Source organism: Nelumbo nucifera, chromosome 3 (genome assembly GCF_055504915.1).
Source record: "Nelumbo nucifera cultivar China Antique chromosome 3, China Antique-T2T, whole genome shotgun sequence".
NCBI lineage: Eukaryota > Viridiplantae > Streptophyta > Magnoliopsida > Proteales > Nelumbonaceae > Nelumbo > Nelumbo nucifera.
The window spans coordinates 73,549,383-73,568,885 of record NC_142651.1 but is presented as its reverse complement, the minus strand read 5'-3'; the positions used below and the strand labels follow the sequence as shown (position 1 = coordinate 73,568,885).

The following is a 19,503-nucleotide window of genomic DNA, read 5'->3' as shown; positions in this document are numbered from 1 at the left end:
CCTCGCAAGTGTTTGGATTCCAAGATTGATCCACATGAAGCAGCAGCAAACAAAGTCCCCAAATCTCACAAGTAGATCACGATCTAGGGGAGAAAGAAGAGAGGGTTGGGCGGCTCCAAGAATGTGCTAACAGTCCATTTAGGGTTAGGGTTTAGCAAATAGAAGTGTTCTCTAACCCTAGGGCCACCCCTTGCTTATCTTATATAGCTTATGCTCCTTCTCTAATTGGGAGAGGATTTATCAAATAAATTTTCCATAAGTATAATTAAGTCCCTAATAATTGCATCCCTCCATTAAGACTCCTCTAAATGAACACACTATGTCGTGGCTACCCTAATAGCTTGAATTTGGTAGTCTGAACCTTCCATCTTCAGTTTTCATACAATCAAAAATCCTCCTAGCAATATGTCGTGGCCACCCCTTGCTTATCTTATATAGCTTATGCTCCTTCTCTAATTGGGAGAGGATTTATCAAATAAATTTTCCATAAGTATAATTAAGTCCCTAATAATTGCATCCCTCCATTAAGACTCCTCTAAATGAACACACCCTCCTCCATGTTTGTGCTTTGCCCTTTAATTTGTGTGATCTCTTAGGTTTAATGCTATTAGCCAATGGCAAATGATGTTGAACTCCTTCAACATCCAAATGGAACTCCTTCCAGCTGAATTGAATTAAAACTCTTTTAATTCTCCCTTGAATGTTAACAAACAATCATTATTCGCAAGGGTTCCACAAACCATGAGTGACACCTAGCAATATGTCGTGGCTACCCTAATAGCTTGAATTTGGTAGTCTGAACCTTCCATCTTCAGTTTTCATACAATCAAAAATCCTTCTATCATACATGTCCTGAGAGAATAAAGGGTCATGGAGAATAAATCAAACCCTAATGGCCCAGTCATATGTCTCACTAAACTGACGACACTTAGAACTCTTTTCATATATTATATTGCCTTGGCCAAGGACTTCCTGAGTCTCAGCAATTTCAGCCACATGGGACATTCTCTCTCCTCATGGAGACTCAGAGATTACTTGCTGTGCATCCACATACCTCAATGCATAAAACACTATTAAGTAAATAACAAGAATTTTATTAACAGAAAAGAAACTACAAAAACGGGGTGATAAGACAGCACCCGAGAACAAATAAAACAAAACAGGAGCCATCTATCAAACTAGATAACAGGCTCTGCATTACATATTTAAGTCCCTTGGTTGGGGCATAAGTATTTACACCATCAAACTGCAATGCCTCATAAACAAGATATCCATGATGCCTCAAGTCTAAAGATTATCTATATGACTAGGAAGACAGAAACAGTTATTGACTAATGATTCCATGTAGTTGTTCCATTATCGGTCATACTCATACTTAGTGAACTTGTTCTCTAACAAGCACCCACATATTTGCTTTAGTGTCTCCACATCATCACCCCATAAGGCAAGCAAAATATGTGCCAGTCTATCCAGACTATCAAAGCCATCTTGATAGTCATATTAGGAACCATTTTAGGATCTTTGTACCAAGAGAAAACATATCTCAAATTCATAACATAATACATTTGCTTGACAAAGAAACTATGGACTATTCATGTAAACATAAGGGCTATCAAAATGGATGGAAAAAATGCCCAAGGATATTATTAAATGTAAATATGAATAGTACAATATCACCCTTTACAGTGTGACATGATTGGTTTTAGGGCATACAACTAACAATCTCCCACTTGCACTAAAGCCAATCTGCCATGTATCTCATACACGCCTTCTCAAGATGACGCTCCAACTGTTGTTGCATTAAAGCTTTAGTTAGTGGATCTGCAATGTTTGCAGATGCTACTTTCTGCACAACCACATCTCTGCCAATGATCTCTCTGATGGCGTGGTAACACCTCTCTGTGTTTGGACTTCTGATGAGACCTTGGCCCCTTTGCTTAGGCCATTGCCCCATTGTTATCGCAATACAGCAACAAGGCTGAATCTATGGCAGGGACCACTCCAAGCTCTGCAACAAACTTCTTGATCCAAACACCTTCCTTCGTCAGATCTAATGCAGCTATGTACTCATCTTTAGTGGACAAATCAACTATAGTACTCTGCTTGGAACTCTTCCAACTGACGACACCACCATTGCAAGTGAATATGAACCTTGATGTAGACTTTCTATCGTCAACATCTGATTGGAGGTCAGAATCAATGAAGCCTTCAAGCTTTAGCTCCTCTCCTCCATAAACCAAGAATAAATCCTTAGTCCTCAACTTAAGAATGTTCTTAATTGTGATCCAGTGTTCTAAACCTTGATTCGATTGATATATGCTAGTAACACTTATAGCATGTGCAGTATTGGGTCTCAGACATAGCATAGCATATATGAGACTTCCCATGGCAGATGCATATGGGATTCTGCTCATCTGTTCTCTCTCTTCATGAGTCTTAGGTCTCATCTCCTTGGAGAGGTGAATTCCATGCCTAAAGAGTATAACCCCCTCTTGGAATTCTCCATGTTGAGCCTCTTCAACACTTTCTCTATGTACATTGATTAAGATAGGCCAAGCAACCTCCTGGATCCATCTGTATAGACTTTAATTCCTAAGATGTAGGATGCTTCACCTAAATCCTTCATGTAGAAGTCCTGTGACAACCAAACCTCAACTAATGTCATTAGACTAGTATACAAGGAAGACAATCATGCATGGACTTGTTTAGGCTTGCCTGAAGAGCCTTAGTACAAATACAACTCATAGAATCAGGAGTGTAGAATGCTTGACATCACATGAGTCATAATGCAATTAGGAAAAGAATAAAATGATTGAATATTTTAACATACTTGAATGTGTTTTATGTATTATGTTTGATTTTATTTTTACATTTTCATTTGAATATGTTTTACATATTACGTTTATGTATTTTAATCTAAGGCTACAATACCTAGTGTTTTAAAAGCATAAAGCGCAAAAAAGGCACAAGGGTCAATTTGCGCCTGAGGCGCAAGGCGCAAGGTGAGGCATGCGCCTTTTTAAGCAAGGTGCATAAATTTAAAAAAAAAAACTAAAAAATCAAAAAAAAAGGCAAAAAAATATTAAACATAATATTAATAAAAATATAAACTTAAATTTTAAAATAAATGTTTTAAAAAACCTATTATCTAAAAATAAAATACATAAATATAACATGTAAAGCATATTTAAATGAGAACTTAAAAATAAAATCAAATATATAAAACACTTTCAAGCATATAAAACCCATAATCTCTTTTTTTTCTCAATTGCATTACTTCAAGTAGCTAATGTGATGAAAAACATATTACATTCTTGATTCTACAAGCCACCTCTATGCCACGCCCCTCGAGGCAAACCCAAACAAGTCCACGTTAGGTCCTAAATTCTTGGTTCACACACAAAAAATAATGATTTATAGTTTTAATTACTTTTCAAGAAGATATTTTATTAGGATGAATGAAAGAACAACATTACCAAATAAGGCTGAAGCACAAGGCACACCAGGCGTGCACCTTTTGAAAGGGCTGGCACCTAGGACCTGGGCAAGGCGCCTACACTAAAATGTGCCTTGCCTATGCACCTAGGCGTGCCTTTTAAATCACTAACAAGACCTAATGATTTTACGATGACATTTTATCAACACTGTTGGGATATCATAAGGGTAGACCTGATTAAAGTGTATAAGGAATTTCATAGGAGGGAAATAAAAAATCCAAGAATGAAAATCTACATTTTATCAAACCAATTAATTTGGTTACTAACATTTATAAATAAATTGCAAAGGTGTTGTCCTTGATCATCAAAAAAAGTGCTCCCTCAATTATCACCCAATATTAGGGGACCTTCACTCAAGAATCAAGATAGACAAATTGTGGATAAGATTCTTATAGCGAATGAATGTGTAGGGGCCCAAAAAAGATCAAGGAAAAAGATAGTGGTAATTATGTTAGATTTGGAGAAAGCTTATGGTCTTTTTTTGATAATTGATGTGTTAATTGATTAATCGAAAGATAGGTCATTTCAAGTATCCAAGAGAGAAGCGCAAGGTGCAGACTCACTCTTAAAAGAAAGTTGTGTCCAACAAAAAAGAAGGAAAAGAAAGGTTATGATCTTGTGGATTGGGAGTTTCTAATTAACATTTTGAGAAGTTGTGAGTTTGGAAAATTATGGTGTAAATGGAACAAGGGGTGTTTACAAACATGCCACTTTTCAATCATTGTTGATGAATTGGTGAAAGATTTTTTGCGGGCTATTAGAGGCCTTAGGCAAAGAGATCCGCTCCCCCCCTTTCTTTTTACTCTGGTGGCTGATGTTCTTAGTAGATTGATCTCTAAAGCTAATCGATTGCAATTGTTGGTTGGACTGTAGTAACAATAACTCATCTTTAGTTTGCAGATGATATTTTGATCTTTTGTGATAAGGGAGCACTTGGGTTTGAAAATCTAAAATTGGTGGTGAACCTATTTCAAAAAGAATGTCCAACTTAAAGGTCAATTGGAAAAAGAGTGAGTTGGCAGGAGTCAATCTAGAACAAGAGTTAAGATCAATGGCAAAGGCTTTCTAGTGTAAACGTGGGGAGTGTCCTATAAGATACTTAGGGTTACCTCTAGGTGACAACCCTAGATCTATTAGCTTTTGGACTTCAGTGGTGGAAAGAATAGAGAGGAGACTAGATGGTTGGAAAAGGCACTATATCTCCCTTGGAGGAAGGTTAACTCTGATTAAATCCACTTTAGGTAAACTCCCTGTCTATCACATGTTTGTGTTCAGGATGCCTTAGGTAATTGTGAAAAGAATTGAGAAGCTAATGAAGGATTTCCTATGAGATCTGGGGGAAGGGAAAAAATATCATTTGGTGAGATGGAATAAAGTGACTAAAAGGAAGAGGAGAGTGAGTTGGGAATTGGCAATCTCAACAAAAAGAACATATCTCTCTTGGGTAAGTGGCTTTGGTGTTTCCCATTGGAAAATGAGAAGCGTTGGCATAAACTGGTGACTAGTAATCATGGGCTATCAAAGAATGGTTGGATACTAGTGTTCTGCATAAAGCTAACCTTGTTGCACCATGGAAAGACATACATGGTATATTTCCTTTGTTTCTTAATCATATCAGGTATGACTTGGCCTCTAGTAATTGGAGTGGAGTTTGGGAAGATGTTTGGATTGGGGAGTCTCCTTTGAAAGATGTGTTCCATTCTTTGTTTGTTCTCTCCAACCTTAAAGAAAAGCCTACGTTTGAGTTCATCTAGTTTCATCTTTCCTCTCTTGGGCCCAATTGGAATTTGGGTTCAATAAGGAACTTTAGAGAGTCGAAAATCTCCTTTATGTCTAACTTGTTGAGCCTTTTGGGTAGTTTACCTTTTGATGACTCCATAAGGGATGATCACGCGTGGTCCCTTGATCCTACTGATTTTTCCTTACAAATCTTTTTTCACTTTTTTTGTAGCAACTACTTCTACTTCCTTTCCTATGAAAGGAATGTGGTGTTTCCTTATCCCCATAAAATTAAGTGTTTTTGCTACGAAGTTTTTCATGGATGCATTAATACTTGTGATTTGTTGTAGAGCATAGTGGAAGAGGAGACAAGAAGAAATTTCTAGGTAAGAAGAGGAGACGGGTGAGAGAAGGATCTTGACAAGTAATGATAAAATTTTTAAGCCAGAATGTATGAGGTTTGGGGAGTGCATGGAAGAGAAGGGTAATAAAGGACCTACTTAGGAGGAAAAACCTAACATTGTGATGCTACAAGAAACAAAATTGTCTTAGCAATGCAAGGACGATCAGAAGCTTTTGGAGATCCAAGGGCGTAAGTTAGTCATCAGCTCCGTCCTGGGGAGCTTCAGTGGGAATTGTGTGGGTTTGAAAGGATGAGGTAGTGGAACCTGTGGATGAACTAACGAGAGATTCTTTGCATCTATCAAATTCAAGAATGTGAAGGATGGCTTTATTTGGGTATTAACTAATTTTTATGGCCCTAATTCCTACAGAGAGAGAGAGAGAGAGAGAAATGAAACGTGGGAGGAGTTCTTTGCAATTAAAGGTGTATGGGATGGTTCGTGGTGTGTGGGAGGGGAATTTAATGTAATAAGGTTTTCAGACGAAACTAGTAACTCCCAAAAGTCAATTATAACAAGCATGAGAAAATTTAATGACTCCATAGTTAAATCAGCCTAAATGTGAATTAAAAGGAAATCCCACTATTGCATAATAGGTTCACTTGGTCAAACCCCTAGAAATTTCCTTTATGCTCAAAGTTGGATAGGTTCCTCTTCAACTTAGCTTGAAAAAATCATTAGGGCAAACTAGTTTCTAGAGCTTTGCCTAGGGTCACATCTGATCATTGTCCAATTAAGATAGGTGTAGAATCCTTTGCCAATGGTCCTAGACCCTTTAGATTTCAAAACATGTAGTTAAAGTGAAGGAGTGGTGCATTGAAGAGTTAAGGGGGTCAAATGTAAGGGAGTGAGATTCCAAAAGAAGTTGCAGAGGCTAACATTCAAATTGAAGGAGTGGAATAGATATCATTTCAGAAGATTGGAGGAACAAAAGTTGAACCTTATCACTCAAATTAAAGAACCAGGCAAGAAGGAATCCTAAGGGTTGTTGGATGAACAAGATAGAGAGCAAAGGAGGCGATTGAAAAAAGACCTGGAAGATGTGTTGCTAAGGGAGGAGATTTTTTGGAGGCAGAAATCAAGGCATCAGTGGATTAAGGAAGGTGATGGGAACACCAAATTTTTCCATGACTTGGCAAATGGACAACGAAAGAACTTTGTAGACAAATTAAAATTGGAAAGGGAGATATTTTCATACCAAGAGGAAATAGCTAAAACCTTTGCTAATCATTTCAATTTTTTTTATGGAAGACCTTTGAATGAGAGGTTACCTTTGGAAGGGTTGGAGTGGTCAAGTTTGGGAGATGAAAAGGCATGCTGGTTCAAACGAAGTTTTGAAGAGGAGGAGATTAAAAAGGTAGTGTTTTTTATGGATAGGTCTAAGGCGACGGGCCCAAATGGTTTTACAATGGCCTTCTATCAAGATTATTGGGAGATTCTGAAAGATGGCCTTTGTGAGGTGTTTAGAGAGTTTGTAGATAATCACATAGTAAGCCTAGGAGTCAATGCTACCATTCTAGCTTTAATCCCTAAGAAGATTGATGCTTTTCACCCTAAGGACTTTAGACCAATTAGCTTGGATATACAAAATTTTAGCTGAGGTACTGCCCTTAAGGATTATAAAAGCTCTTCCTCCTTAATAAGCAAATCCCAAGGGGCCTTGCTAATGGTTAGGAGAAGGTGTTTGAAGGGGAAGATTAGGGTCCTATTTCCACTAGGTTAGGCTCGTTTTGTTCGCGTCACAGGTGATTAATTGTGAAGTTGTCTGAGTTTTCTGATTTAGTTGTGAAAGTTGAACTTCAATTAGTCTTCTCTTCTCTCGAGTGATATCTTATCACCTTCCTTTTGCATTCTCTTATTACTTTTAATGGAATTTTTAATTTTACTCTTCGAATAAAATCCCAAGGGGCCTTCATATATGGGAGACAAATTACAGACCAAATCCTAATAGATAATGAGTGCCTGGAGGAAATGACAAAATCTAAGAAATATTTTGTTTGTAAGTTGGATCTAGAAAAGGCCTATGATTTGGTGGTTTGGCAATTCCTTTTACAAGTTTTGAGAAACTATGGGTTTGGAGAAAAGTAGTGTAAATGGATCCATGGCTATGTCAACTCTAGTTACTTCTCTATTTTGGTTAATGGAGTGAAAAAGGATTTCTTCACAAGCTTGTAGGGGTGTAAGCCTGTAAGGCCAAGGGATCCTCTTTCACCCTTCCTTTTCGCCTTATTACTCAAAGAAATTCTAGGTCATTCTTTAATCCTGCTTCATTGCTTAAGGCTTCAACAAAATGTTAAAGGTCACTACTACACAAGATCCCCACGGTGCTTTGAAAGCAGGAAGTGCAATTCAAGCAAAGGGGTTTCTAGAGACTAAGGTGCAAGGTAAGTACATGCTTAAACAAAGTTAGCACCAATTTTGAAAAAAGAAGTTAAGGAAACATTTAGTATTCAAGGTTTTTTTATCAGTTTTAATATTCAAGACTATGCAAAACTAAATTCTGAAAGAAATAAAATATTTAAAAATGCTCATCAGAACATTTGGTTAGAGCACTATTTAATTATCAAAAATAGTTATAGCTTTGTATGTTCAAGTCCTACATGAATTAAACTATTTAAACTCTAAGAGTCTAAGTATCATAGATATTACCTATGTAATATAGTAAATTATCAACTCAGCAGAAGAGTCAAGGTTAATTCATCAAAACAAAGCAACAAGACAGGTGAGGCACACCCTACAAAATGCCTGTGAGGCTGTGAGCCTTGATGTGTCTGAGGCATGCCTTAACAGTGAGGATCGATAAGAGTAAGGGCATGTTGCCCTGTCATCCCTTAACAAGCATAATCATACTGATCAATTCCTTTGCAAGCAGTTACACATAGAAATTCTACAATAGCCAAACCCTCATCCTAATCCAGACATTCATTCATATTTAGTTTATATTCAGTTTTGTTATTTATCTGGAGAAAAGGATCTCAATAGCTATCCAACATTTATTACTTGAGAGCATTGATCAGGTTAAAGTCTATACTGCTAAAATAAACATCACAAAAATGTTTGGCTTTTCGTGGTGAATTATTACATTATAAAGTATGAGGGCATAGTAATCAACAGAACTTCAGATTCAGTCATTAAGGAGCTCACAACCTCCTGAACAACTTACATTCACTAAAAAGAAAGGTAATAAGCCATTCAGATCAGCCACTCCAAGCCGTTATCAAAAGCTACAATAATGCTCTATAAAATTGGGAACAGAAAGGAAGGAAAATAATATCCAGACATATTAAATATGCAAGTACAAGTGTACAATATTATAAATGGAAATGACCATAATGACTTAATACAGCTTACACAAAACTAATTGAAGACAAATATATCAGCAAAGACTTCTTTGAACCATGTCATAGAAAATAGTACAAGAATTGTTTTGGCAGATAGTACAAGAATTGGCCCATGTATAATCTAGGAACCATGAACACACCTAGATGATCCTTGAGGAAGTGGTGTAGCAGTTCTGCTGGCTTGATTGGGCAAACCATTCTGAGGATTTTGCATCTGAGTCTGGTTGACCTGCTGTTGTTGCTGAGGTTGCTGAATCTGTGATTGCTGCTGCTGTTGCTGTACATTGGGAGATTCTGCAGCTGTAGATGGCTTTGATGCTATGCCTTGATTAACATTACTAGAACCTTGTGGAAACTGAGACCTTTCTGATTGTGGGACATAACTGCCAATCCTTTGTTGGAAAAACCTATTAGAGGAACCATAATTGAATGAACCTAGATGCTGAATTTTCTGAAATACTTCTTCCACAGGAGGTGGTGGTCCAGGCTGCTTTGCATGCCTATACCGGCAGTCAGGGCCATTTGGACAAAAACCAAACTTGTACCTGCAATTCCAGAACATCAGAAGATACACCAACGCCCTTAAATATGTTGGATCCTAACTATCATACCAACAGCTTCAGTAATTTCTTTCTATGAAGTTCTGATTGACATCATCTTTTTTAAAGATGAAGGAACACGGAATTTTGATGTAGGAAATTATCTTGCTAATGTTGTTCATTCATTCATCCTAGTAAAAGATCTTCTTAAAAGACATTCAACATTATAAAATCATTTAATTTTGTATAAGGATTAAAAATTTAAAACCCTAACATGGATTTGTTTGGGCTTGCCTCGAGGGGCTTGGTACAAAGGTGGCTCATAGAATCAAGAATGCAAGATGTTTTACATCACATTAGCTATTTGAAGTAATGCAATTGAGGAAAAAAAAAGAGATTGTGGATTTTACATGCTTGAAAATGTTTTATATGTTTGAATGTGCTTTACATGTATGTTTATGTATTTTAATTTTAGATAATAGGGTCTTTAAAACATTTATTTTAAAATTTAAGTATATTTTTTTAATAATATTATGCTTAATATTTTTTGACTTCTTTGCATTTTTTGGCATATTCTGTTTTTTTATTTTTTTGGCATTTTTTAATTTTCTTACATTTTTTTGTTGTTTTGGCATTTTTTGTATTTTTGCACCTTGCTTCAAAAAGGCACGCACCTCGGGCACAAATTGCCCCTTTCACGTTCAAAACACTGCTCTGGGCCTATTTTTCCTAGGAGGAAAAGGGGCAGTGAGGAAGGCAATAGAACATTTTGAGAGAAGCAAAAGGGAAGAACATAATAAAAAGAAAAATATTGGAGAAGGGGGAGAAGCATGGGAGGAAGGAGAAGGAAGAAGGAATAGTTGATGAAGAGTAAAAGGAGATTGCAACATGAAATGTAGAGGGGGGGATTGGGGTCTGACTTTGAAGTTGAGGTTGTTATCTTGGAATGTTAGGGGCTTGAGAGAGGAAAGAAGACGTACAGTAGAAGCAAGAAAGCAGGGCTGATTTGGAGTTGCATTCCGTTTGCAAGATGTTTTTTTATCAGTAAACATGTATTTTATTAAATTTCAGATTGTAAACAGTTTACACAACTTGGTGATGGGACAGTTAATCACTCTATTTTATCCCTCATTACAGTGCAGCCGAAAATAGTTGTTGTCTCAATGCCCCTTGTTTTTCTAAAGCATCATCTAGCCCATTTAAACTTCTACGGACCCATTTAAATTCAGCCTCAACCTCCTTTGCAATCTTTTCCACTTCCCTAATCACTTGTTCAAACGTCCACGGGGTATGGCTACTGTTTTCTGCCCAGGAAATTACTACTTTTGAGTCCCCTTCCACCTCAATATGTCTGTATCCTAACTGTTTGGCTAACTTTTAACCCTTGTAGTAATGCCAAAAGTTCAGCCTTTAGTGAATGCTCTCAATCACTTTGTGCCATAGTCTGTCGCTCTCAAAGGGATACCTCCAAAGCCATTTACCTAGTAGAGCTGTGTTCTTTAATAGGATGTTCCCAATTCCTAAACCCCCTTGTTCCTTGGGTTTGCTAACCTGCTCCCACTTGATCAAATGGTCTTTCCTTTCCTCTCCAGGATCCCAAAGGAAATCTCTCATATACTTCTCTAAGCACCTTGCTACCCAAGAAGGGATTCTAAAGGTTAAAAGGAAATAGGTGGGGAGGTTTACCAGTGTGTCTCTAATCAAGGTTATTCTTCCACCCAAAGAAATATAATTCCTCTTCCGCAGGGCTAACTTCCTATAAAACATTTCTAAAACTGGTTTCCAAAACCCAACTGACCTAGGGTTTCCTCCTAAAGGTAGATCTAGGTAACTGATAGGCCAACTTCTGATCTCACACCCCAAGATCTCAGCAAATCTTATTAGATCTCCTTCCTCCAAGTTGACCCCTACAATTCCACTTTTGGTCCAATTTATCCTCAACCCTGTCACTCCCACATAATTATTCAGCAGCACCCTCAAATTTTCCACCACTTCCTCATTGTTACCTTCATAGGAAAAGATGGTATTGTCTGCAAATTGGAGATGGGTAACAATCACCTGATTTCTACCTACCCTCCAACCTCTAAAAAAGCCTTGATCATCAGCTTTTACCACCATCCTACTTAACACTTCTGCCACTAGGGTAAACAAGAAAGGGGATAGGGGGTCACCTTGCCTAATTCCTCTCCTAGTCAGAAAGAAGTCCTTTGTTGAACCATTGATTAGGATTGAGCAATGAGCTGAACTTAAGCATCCTTTAATCCACGACCTCCATCTAACTCCAAATCCCAGTCTTTCTAGTATTTTTAGGAGAACTTCCCAGCAGGTCATGGGCTTTTTCTAAATCTACTTTACAAACCATCCCCTTTTCTCTTCCCTTTCTTCTTTCCACGACACATTCATTGGCCACCAAGATTTGATCCATAACTGCCTTCCTTCTACAAAAGCGCCTTGGAACGGAGAGATGATCAAGGGTAACACCTTTTTTAGTCTTTCTGATAAGATCTTTGAAAGAATTTTGTGAACACTCCCGATGAGGCTTAATGGTCTAAAGTCTTTAGGAGTTCTGGCCTCCCTCTTCTTTGGAATCAAAGTGATAAAAGTGGCATTTACTCCTGGTGAAACCTCCCCTTTGGAGAAGAATTTGTTAAAGACTTCCAAGATGTCTGATTTCACCATATCCCAACACTCTTGATAGAATGCCATGGAGAAACCATCTGGCCTAGGGGCTTTCGACTTGTCCATTGAAAAAATTGCTTCCTTGATTTCTTGCAAAGAAAATCTCCTTTCTAGATCGAGAGATTGCTCTTCTGAGTTCTGACAGAACATCTCCTTCCAACTCTAGCAAGTCTAGCATCACTCCAAGTGGGCTTGAGAAAATTTCCTTAAAATGATTTATAAAAATCCTTGTAATCTCCTAACTTTCTCTTACCACCTATCCCTCCTCCTCCACACTGAGAATTAAGTTCTTCTTTCTCCTTCCATTTGCCAAAGAGTGAAAAAACTTAGTGTTTCCATCCCCTTCTATGAGCCACTGACACCTTGATTTCTGTTTCCAACAAATTTCCTCCTTTCGTAAGATCTCTTCCAGTTTTTGCTTTCGATCCATCTTTACCCTCTTTCTTCTTCTAAAATAATTCTGAGAGCCTCTTTCCTATCTAGCTCCTCAATCCTCCTTACCAAGTTATCTTTTATTTCTTCTAACTTCCAAAATGGGCTTTATTCCAAACTTTTATTTTTTTTTTCTTTTAGCCTCTTTAGTTTCCTAGCAAAACCTACCATTTTCAATCTCCCTAGAGATCTAAATTCCTCCCACTACTCCTTTAGCCTGGTCTTAAATGTAGGGTCTTCAAACCACATATTCTCAAATCTGAAAGGAGAAAGGCCTCCCCCTGGGATTTCTTTCTCAATACAAATAGGGCAGTGGTCTGAAGTAACTCTAGGTAACCCTCTTTCCATTAAAGACCCCCCACATTATTTCCCAAACAAGAGATATGAGGAACCTGTCCAATTTGGAGCAGGTTGATGGGAATTGAAAATTTGACCAAGTATAGTCCACCTGAAGCAAGGGGGGATCTCTCAATTCTAGGATTAGACTATTGAACTTCTTCATGCTAGTAGTGAACCCCTGGTTTGGGTTTTTTGACTCCCCAGAGTATCTGATGACATTAAAATCACCCCCCACACACCACAGACCCTCCCACAAACCCCTGATGGCACATAATTCCTCCCAAAAAGCTTCTCTGTCTCTTTAAGAGCTAGGACCATACACATTTGTTAAGGCCCATACTCTTCCATCCGACTTTCTTTTAATTTTTAGGGAGACTGAATACTGACCTATCAATTCTTCCAAACATTCCATTCCCTCATTCCTCCATATAGTCGGAAATCCCCCTGAAGCTCCCCATGAGGGTGCATATGACCAGCTCAGACCCCTGGCTCCCCAAATGCTCCTTATCCACCTTCTATTCAGCTCTGATAATTTGGTTTCTTGAATCATGATCAAATCTGGTTTTTCTTTCCTGAACACATTTCTGATTAGCCTTCTCTTCTTGGAACTTCCTAGTCCTCTTACATTCCAACTTATTATTATCTTCATAGCAAAGACTTGTGACACCCCTAGGCTGGTATTCCTCCTCACTCCCCTCTTCTTTTCTTCATACTCTTGTTCTCCTCCTCATAATTTATTCCACTCTTAAGCTTCTCGATCTCACTCATATTCTTTTTCCTTTGTTTCCTTCTACCTTTTTACCTGCTATCTTGGCTCCTTCTAGCCCATCCTTCCCTCCTGACTTCCTTCCTTTGCTCCCTCCAGGGTCTCATTCTAGGATGGCTTTGTCTGGGTAAAGGGCTGGTTTAAGCTAACATCAACACATTCCAAACCCAAGGTTGGGTCAGCTAGAACTTCTAGGATTAAAGATACAACTCTAGTCCTCTCTTCCTCTACCCTATCAACCTTTAGGTTCTCAGGCTCCAAGACTGTGGCACTTTGGATTGAGAGTTCCATAACAGGTGGGGTTCTGGCAGGACCTGCACAGGTAGCCAAACACAAATTAGATACCTCCTTAGAAGGAAATAAAGGAGTAAAAGACGGAATAGGAGACAAGAGTGTAGGGATTCCTTGATTTGACAAGTCCAAAACCTTGCTTCAATCAGAACCCACTGAGTGAGAGTCCTTGACAGGTAAAACTGGGATAGCATCTGAATTCTGTTCCTCTTCTGTACCTTTGCTTCGATTAGTGCTGATATCTGGGTCCCTGTCCTGAATATCCTGAGCTTGTATCTCCCTTGGTACTTCTCCTGGATCACTGTCGGCTACACCTAGGTCCACCTTAGAGAATGAGGCAAGTCTTGCCACTGTTTCTTCTTCTGGGGCCGACAAGGAAACGCTAGAGGGATATTCAAACAAGATCTGTGTTCCTATTAGCTCGTCATTCCACGGATTGCAAGCTCTAGTGATATTGGAATTTATGGAAGGAAAGACAAACAGTTTCAAGGTGTGTGGAGATTCCAAGGCTAATGTGTAATTTTATAATCTTCCATTTTGTACACTATATTAGAATGGTGTAGGCTAGCAGAATGCAAAAATGGCCATGTCCTTACTATTGTAAGGACACGTCCTTGCTATTGTAAGAACACTTCTATAAGAATCCCATGCTCCACCTTCCTTTTGGACAGAGACAGCCAAGACAAACTGTGTATTTAATCAACCATCTTCCTTCCTCTATCCTTGCTAATGCATCTCCGCTTCAAAAGCTCTCTGGTTGTCCCCCTAACTTGTCTAATCTACATGTCTTTCACCATGTGCTTCGTACATCTTCCTTCTCGTAAATGTACTAAACTAATCACTCGGTCTATTATGTGTGCTTTTGTTGGGTACAGTCCCGACTACAAAGGCTTCTTATGTTATGCTCCTATTGTTCGGCGTATTCCGATTTCACAAAATGTTATGTTTCTTGAGCATATTTCTTTCTTTATTGGAATTTGCTCAATTGTTTTCTCCTATCTCTATTTTGTGAATTTTGATTCAGAGGATGTTCCTCCCTCATCTGTTGGGAAAGATCTTCTTGTCTTAACTCAAAAACAGTTACATGTTTCAGACCCAACACTTGTTCCCCCTTCCTACCGGTCTAGCACATCTACCCCATGATCTCCCTATAAGTGATATACCTTCCTCAGATACCTCTTCGTCGGTCTACTTGTATTTCTCAATCTCCTAACCGCTATTGTTTCTTTTCAAGCCATAATTCCTTTTCTGATGTTTTATCCTCCACAAATATCCCTCGATCTTACCAGCAAGCTATTAGAAGTCCTCATTAGAGAGAAGCCATGGGTGTCGAGATTAAGGCTCTTAATGAGAATGACACTTGGGATATTGTATCTGCTCCAAATGCTTCCATCGTTGGGAATTGTTGGGTTCACACCGTCAAGCTAAAATCTAATGGATCCCTTGATTGATATAAAGCTTGCTTAGTTGCCCAAGGTTATAATCAAGAATATGGCATTTATTATAAAGAAACTTTAGCTCCAAACGCTAAGATAACCACAATTCGTGTTCTCTTAACATTATCCGCTATCCAATCTTGGACCATTTACCAGCTAGATGTTAAGAATGCCTTCCTTCCCGGTCAGCTAAAGGAGATCATTTATATTAAACCTACTCTTGGTTACTACAGTGATCCTTGGTGTGTCACCTGAAGAAACCTCTATGAGGTTTGAAACAAGCTCCCTAGGCTTGGTTTGAGCGCTTCTGGGATGTTGTAGTCACGATAGGATATAGCCCAAGCTTTTCTAATCACTCCTTGTTTGTTAGACAACAGCCTCAGGGTATTACCATCCTACTATTGTATATTGATGATATGTTGCTAATTGGAAATGATGATGAAGGCATTCAATAGTTGAAGTCCTTACTTCATTATTCCTTCCACACGAAGGATCTTGGACCTCTCAAGTCTCACCTATTTCTAGGAGTTAGAAGTTCATTATATTGCTCGAGGATATTTTGTTTGTCAACAGAAATATGCTTCTTTCTCTTACTAGCATCACTGATGAGAAATAAGTCAATACTCCCTTGGAGCTGAATGTTAAGCTATCAAAATCTGATGGTTCATTATGTTCAAATGCTACCTTGTATCACCAGCTTGTGGGATCCCTCATCTTTGTCACTATGACTCGGCCTGATATCTTATATGTCGTTCAAGTTGTCAATCAGTTTGTTTCTGCTCCTCGCCAGCCTCATATGATTATTGTCCATTGCATTATTCTTTATGTCAAAGGCACAATTTCTCAGGAACTATTTTTCTCCCATTCAGTTAAGAGCATATATTGGCGCTGATTGGGCTGGCTGCCCTGACACCCGCAGATCCATTTCTGGATGGTGTACTTTTCTAGGTGATTCTCTTATCTCTTGGAAGTGCAAGAAACAACTGACAGTATCCAAATCTTCCACTTAAGCTGAGTATAGGGCAATGTATTTTGTTTGCAGTGAGATTGTTTGGTTACAATCTCTCTTTATGGACCTTGCTACTCAGCTTCCCACTCCTATTCCTCTTTATGCCAACAATACAAGTGTCATAAAGATTGCATCAAATCATGTCTTCCATGAAAGGACTAGACATATCAAGGTGGACTGCCATTTCATCCGAGATCTTTCATTGATGACTCCATTTCTCTTCCTCATGTTGCCTCGGACATGCAAATTGCTGATATCTTCACCAAGGCCATGACTAGGGATCAACGTCTCTATCTTGAGGACAAACTGATGCTTATGTATGTCTATGTATCAATTTCAGGGGGAGTGTGGAGATTCTAAGACTGATGTATAATTTTATCATAGTCCCTTTTGTGCACTATTATGGTAATCTATAGCCTTTGTATTTGTTCTTTTTCTCTTTTAACCCTTTATGGGCATTTTGTAATTGTACATATCATTTTAATCTAATAGAGACTCTTTAGGTGGGGATCGATCATTCTATCAACAACCAGAAACTCTTTGTCTTTCTTGTTTGAACCCTCTTTGTTGTCAGATTTGGAGTTACATTCCATTTGCAAGATGTTAGAATTTATGGATGGAAAGAATTAGAAGAATCTTCGGAGCCAAATCTTAGAATTTGGAGAGGATAGTGGTGGCTGTAAGCAAATCTATTGTTGGTTGGGCTCTAGTACCAGAATTTTGCCAAGTATCCAAAGAAGACATTGGGATAATCTTGGGCAAGTGTTGGGGATTCAAATGTGTAACCTGTTTTGTTTTGTTTGATTTGTAATTGAGTTAGTTAGCCAAAATTCCTAGCACTTGGGTGCTGCCTTAACACCTGGATAGGTAGTAGCTTTTTTTTCTTTTCTAATGAAATTTTATTTTTACTATCAAAAATAAAAATAATCACAAGTTCAATAAAGAAGTCAAGTTTCAAACATTCATAAAAAAAAATGAAAGTCAAGTTTCAAACATATAAGATGTTAATGCAATGGAAAGAGTACAATAACAAAAAAATTATATAAGAAAACTAGAACAGTAAAAGAGTAGTGCCCCAAGTCATGATCCAACATTTTAACCATGGAATAGTAACAAGAAGACGCAGGTCTCCCTTGTCAATCAAGTTTAAAAACAAACAATGTTGTTATAACTCACCATAAAATAAAAGGAAATATGAAACATGCACAAATCTAACAAATAAATTAGAATAACAGCGAATGCTTTAAAGAAATAACTGACTAAAAGTATACACTTGGATCATCCTTCATCTTGATCTTTATTGTCTGATGGAATCAATACTTTAAAATATGGAGGTGTGGTGTGAGGCATTCTACCATCCTAAGGCAAGAAGTGCAAGCCAACAAAAGAGGTGTAAGCCTCATTTGTACCCTTTTTCCTTTTTTTTTTCTTTCTTAATGCATTTATACCTTACCTTTATAAAAAAAAAAAAAAAAAAAAAGTGTAAACAATTTCTAATGATAAAACAACCACATTTAAATAATAGAATTAAAGCATCATCACAATAAGTATCATCAGCCATCAATATATAAACAATTGTGCCATCTCATTAATGAAATCAAAGTTATGACACCCTTAACAGGTATTTATAAGAAGTGATTTTCTGGAGATTTCTTGTTAATGGAAGTGAGTGATAGGTGTGAGAACACTGCTGAAACCTGTTACAGCACATGTTTCAGAGCCTATGTCTGTGTTTCTTGTTGATAGAAGTGGGTGATGTGTGAAAATAGTGCTGAAAATTAGTTACCCATGTGGTATAGTGTGGTGTTGTGAAGTGAAGTTTTTTTACCCATGGCAGCCCTAGGAGAGAACAGTGATCAAAAATCCAGTGTTATGATTCCCCCTAATTTTTTGAATGTACAAATGACTTCCATCAAGCTGAATGGTGAAAATTGTATGCCATGGAACAAGTCAGTGGAGGTCTTTCTTAGAGCCAAGAAGAAAATGAAACATGTGAAGGAGGAAAAACCCTCAGCTGATTCCTAAGGGTATAGTGATTAGGAACAAGAAGATGCACAAATTATAAAATTATGACGTGGTTGTGGAATAATATGGAACCCAAAATCAGCGTGAATTTTATGTTTCTTGATACTGCTAAAGAGATATGAGATCATGCCAGGAAGTTCTATTCTGGACAAGATAAATACTACAAGTATATCAGCTCTATCAAGAAAAGGAAATCAGACACTTGAGGAGTACCATGCTAGTATGAAGAACCTTCGAAATGAGCTGAATATCTATCATCCCTTGACTTGAGATGTTAAAATTCAGTAGCAACAAAGGGATAACCTAGATGCGACCAGATTTTTAGTAGGTTTGAAGGCTGAGCATGAACCAGTTAGAGCTCAGATTCTTGAAGGCTCTACTCTTCCCTCTCTTGAGGAGGTGTTTGCACGACTTCTTAGGATTAATATTGGGTCGTCCGAGAGTCCCACAGTCTCAGATAGATCAACCTCTGCAGTGATGAGAGGGGGAGGCCATGGAAATAAAGGAGGAGGTCATGGAGTTCAAGCAGGTCGTAGTGGGCCTATGTTGCATCGTGATGGTGGACGTATTGGAGGTCAAGACTCAGGGGAAGGTCATCACAGTTATGGGCCTAAGAAGTATACACATTGTGGGATAGAAGGACACACTGTTAATTTTTTTGTGATTTACATGGACACCCTTCTACATGGACCAATAATGCAGCAACAAGTGGTGGTGAAGTAGTTGATACCCAGCAGACTGATCAAGCACCTTCTACATCTACTAGTGCCTCTAGGAAGGAGATGATGAGTATTTCACGTGATGAGTATGAAAGGTTCCTTCAGGCTACTTCCCAACAGAATACAGCTATTCTTGGTCACTCAAATATGGCTTGTCTGGCTTCCAAACCTTCACCTTGGATTATCGATTCTAGAGCTTCTGATCATATGACTGGGGGACTCCAGGTTTGTTTTCCTCCCTTTCTCCATACAATCACTTTAGCTAATGGTTCTACCTCACCCATTTGTGGTGTTGGCAATGTAGACATTG

General features: G+C 38.2%; 1 protein-coding gene across 1 annotated transcript in view; it reads right to left on the bottom strand.

The window, feature by feature from the left end:
- Positions 1-19,503, bottom strand: part of CPSF30 (cleavage and polyadenylation specificity factor 30) — a 69,039-nt gene that overhangs the window by 36,593 nt on the left and 12,943 nt on the right. The window contains exon 2 of the mRNA XM_010242883.3: positions 9,099-9,503. Within this exon, the coding sequence (XP_010241185.1) occupies positions 9,099-9,503 (405 nt within the window). The remainder of the gene's footprint in view (positions 1-9,098; positions 9,504-19,503) is intronic.